This window comes from Austrofundulus limnaeus, unplaced genomic scaffold, assembly GCF_001266775.1.
Source record: "Austrofundulus limnaeus strain Quisiro unplaced genomic scaffold, Austrofundulus_limnaeus-1.0 Scaffold954, whole genome shotgun sequence".
In the NCBI taxonomy this organism is placed as follows: Eukaryota; Metazoa; Chordata; class Actinopteri; order Cyprinodontiformes; family Rivulidae; genus Austrofundulus; species Austrofundulus limnaeus.
The window spans coordinates 101473-105371 of record NW_013953356.1 but is presented as its reverse complement, the minus strand read 5'-3'; the positions used below and the strand labels follow the sequence as shown (position 1 = coordinate 105371).

At 39.3% G+C, this 3899-nt stretch overlaps 1 protein-coding gene across 1 annotated transcript in view; it reads right to left on the bottom strand.

Annotated features, from left to right (window-relative positions):
* Positions 1–3899, bottom strand: part of vwa8 (von Willebrand factor A domain containing 8) — a gene marked incomplete at both ends in the record, with an annotated part of 104173 nt that overhangs the window by 51518 nt on the left and 48756 nt on the right. The window contains 1 exon segment of the mRNA XM_014029805.1: positions 1597–1673. Coding sequence (XP_013885259.1) covers positions 1597–1673 — 77 coding nt within the window.

Here is a 3899-nt window from a genome sequence, read left to right as displayed (position 1 = left end):
AGACGAAACATTTCAATAAAAAAGAACCATCCAGAGGACCTACTGGTTTTTTCTTTTTGATTTTTTCTACCTGGATTACTAGATGCATCAGGATATCACTACTTTTATTACATACAGTAGGGTTCTGTATGTTGTATTCATGATTAAATGCAGCAAAATAAACTGTTTCAAAGGTAACAGATCTTTGTAATACTTGGTTTATTTACATAATGACTTTAATTGCTGGACGTTCGGTCCCTAAGGTGTTGACCTACAGTAGCTGTGCCCCCTGGAGAAATTCAGTTGAATAGCCCTGCTTTACGTCATTACTGTCTTGGGAGTGTGCCGAAGCCTCAATCAACTGGGGAGAGATAACGGTCTTACTGTTAAATGTGTACCAGGACAAACTGGCATTTGTGGTAACGAGAGAGCTGACTACCTCGCAAAAGCTGGCAGTCAGGGTCACTTCAAAGGACCAGAGCCTGTTGTAGGTACCTCAACAACAGTCTGTAGGACTGCCCTACAGGCCTGGATTAGACGTCAACACTCAATTCACTGGAGGGAGCTGACAGACATGTGGTGGGCCCACAGAATGTCAAACCTATGTTGCTTGTTTGGGCTGAGCCTGACTGGGCCCCTTGGGTAGAGACCCTGCCACCAGGCACTCAGCGACAAGCCCCACTCCCAGGGTGGGGCTTGGGTAACCCACGTTTGGGCAAGGGATACTGAGCTCCTTGTTTTTGTTTGTCCATACAAATGTAGCTGAACTGACATTTTTATATCTTTGACATTTTTTTTTACAAAATCAGATAGGTTTTACGAGCTTTGAGTTATTATATGACCGATGATTTGAAACCTTTTATTTACTCTTCAGGGAATAAGAGACACTGGTGTGCAGCTACCATGGTGGTCCTAATGAGCCATTGGCAGGATTAATTCATTATTTTTTTATATTTTGGTTAACTTTACACTAGCACAAAACAAAGGCGTTAGGGGCGGCTGTGGCAGAGTGGTTAGGGGAGTCATCCTGGAACAGAAGGTCACTGGTTTGATTCCCTGTTCCAGCTGTCTCAGTTGTTGTGTCCTTGGGCAAGACACTTCAGCCCTAATGCCTCTGATGTGTCCCATCAGTGTATGAATGTGATTGGTACTGATTAGTCCCCACAGATGATTGTACATGTTAGCTTTGTAGAGACCTAACAGAGTGCTGTGTGAATGGGTAAATGAGGACACAGATTGTAGTGTGAAGAGCTCTGAGGGTCCTGGATGGATAGAAAGGCGTTATATAAGTACAGACCATTTACCATTTAGGCATAATGTCAGCTTAGAATATTACAAAAGTGTAAACTAATTTAATCATTTCCTTCTCAAACTGTRGTTTGAGAAGGAAATGGTACATGAAATGATAGTTTTTGGTAAAAAAAATAGCTAAATGGACTTCACCATTTAGGTATAATTGTTCACCTCAAAATAAAACAGTAAGAAAAGAGCATAAAGAGAGAATAATACTTAACAGCTTTTGGTTGAAAAGGACAGACTTAAATGTTTCAAACAGCAGTTTTATGAAAAGTTATTTTTTTAATTTCCAAGAACCTTTAACATATTCATTGTCCTCACCTGTGGAGCTGTAGGTATTCCCTGGGCCTGTTGAGAAGGTGCAGGAATCTGTCTACTATTTTGTTTTTACCTACACCCTGTGGAGAGAAACATAAGGGCCAGTTTACACAAGAATAATCAAAGGTATCAGAAGTGTTTTTCAGTGGTAGTTTTTATAAATCAACAAAAATAAAAAATATAAAACACCTTCATATCAATTTGCTGTAGTTTCTATACCAAGCAGGAAAGATGGGAAAAGGGAAAACTATCATACTGTTGCTTTAAAATGATTTTGATCCTAAATGTTATATGCCCTGTGATGGACTTGCAACCTGTCCAGGGAGTACCCCGTCACTCACACTGTGACTGCTAGTTATGGGCACCAGTGACCCCCGGAAGGAAGAAGCAGGTAAAACATTATGAATGGATGGATATTATATGTGCTTGGTTAGGGGGCACTTTTTTTTGGAGGGAGGAGGTTGTAAGAATAGGTGTGTGTTTTGATAGGTGAACTTGTGCACAGAGGAAAAGGACTGAAAAAAATGAATATTGTGTATCAGGCAACACTGAGGCTGAGCTATAATGAAATGTGCAGGCAGTCTGGTGTATGAGAAATAAAGTAGTTGCATCCAAAATAGTGAACACAGGAACCTAATCTTATGTCTCCCARAAATCTCCTCTTTGAGGGCTGGATTCAAAAACCACTGATTTCAGAGGAAACAAGAACAATAGTGTACACAGACAGCTGAATGGTTTTACTCAAAATCCGAGAAAAGTAAACTGGACCTAAGACCTGTACAGAATATGGACAGAGTAGAAGCATAGTGACTGTGTTTCAAAAATCTTGAAACTTAAATTACTTTTGTTATTTTTTCTCCTCTGTTCTAACTCTAACTACCTCCATATCCACTCAAGAGCATCCATATACAGTTGCATGAAAACGTCTGTGAACCCTTTGGGATTTCTTGGATTTCTGCATAAATTGATCATAAAATATTCTGATTTTCATCAAAGTCACAACAACAGACAAACAGTCAAAAAATGATATGTTTGCATGGTTTTATTGAACACAACATGTAAACATCCATAGTTCAGGGTGGAAAAAGTCCGTGAACCCCTCGGCAAATGACTTTTCTATGAGCTAGTTGGAGCCAGGTTTCAGCCAACCTGGAGTCTAATCAATGTGATGTGATTGGATCCTGCTTTTATAGGGCAGGGCACACCCGCACTATTAAAAAWCACACCAGTTTTGAGTTTGCTGTTCTGAAGATGCATTGCTTGATGTGAATCACGCTTCGCACAAAACAGCTCTCAGAAGACCTACGTTATGTTCAAGACTTGTTGACTTGCATGGAGCTTGGGAGCGTTACAAACGTATCTGTAAAAGTCTTGTTGTTCATGTGTCCACGGTAAGACAGACGGTCTACAAATGGAGAGAGTTCAGCTCTGTTGCTACTCTCCCTAGGTGTGGGCGTCCTGTAAAAATGACTAAGAGCAGAATGATCAGTGATGTGAGGAAGAATCCTGGAGTGTCAGATAAAGACTTACAGAAACCTCTGACACTTCTTAACATTTGTGTGGACAAACCTACAATAAATAAAACAAAACACAAGAATGGAGTTCATGGGAGGACACCACTACTGTCCAAAAAAAAAACATGGCTGCATGTTTGAAGTTTGCAAGGAGCACCTGGATGTTCCACAGCACCACTAACATATCATCCTGTGTGATGGGACTTTGATGAAGATCAGAACATTTAATGATTAATTTATGCAGAAATCCCAAAGGGTTCACATACATGTAACTGGATGTCCTCTTTGGTATTCTTCTTTGTCGTAGCAGCTGAAAGAGTTAATCCCATCCATCTACAACTTCTCAGTTAAAGGAGACAAATACTTTTAAATCCTTATTTTTTCACATTTAAATAATTAGTTTGGTGTCTATATAAAGTAGAACTGCAATGCTGTGCTCTGAATCCTCCCTTATTTTAAATCCACAAGCCCCTCTTTCACCCATTTTCTGAAGTGTTTCAAAGCAGCTCGTTTTGAGGCTGCTTCTTTAAATTCAAATGACCCAGTCCAGCTGCCACACTGGTCCATTCCAATTTGATACAGAAGTTTATTACTACAAACGGGACAAAATTGTTGGTACCCCTCCTTTAATGACCCCCCCCAACAAAAAAAAAGAAGGATCACAGAAATAACTTGAATCTGAAAAGTTATAATAAATAAATCTTTTAAAATTAACAAATCAAAATAAGATTTTGCTTTTCAGCCATGTTTCAACAGAATCTTTATTTATTTTTTAAATAAAGCTCATAAAAC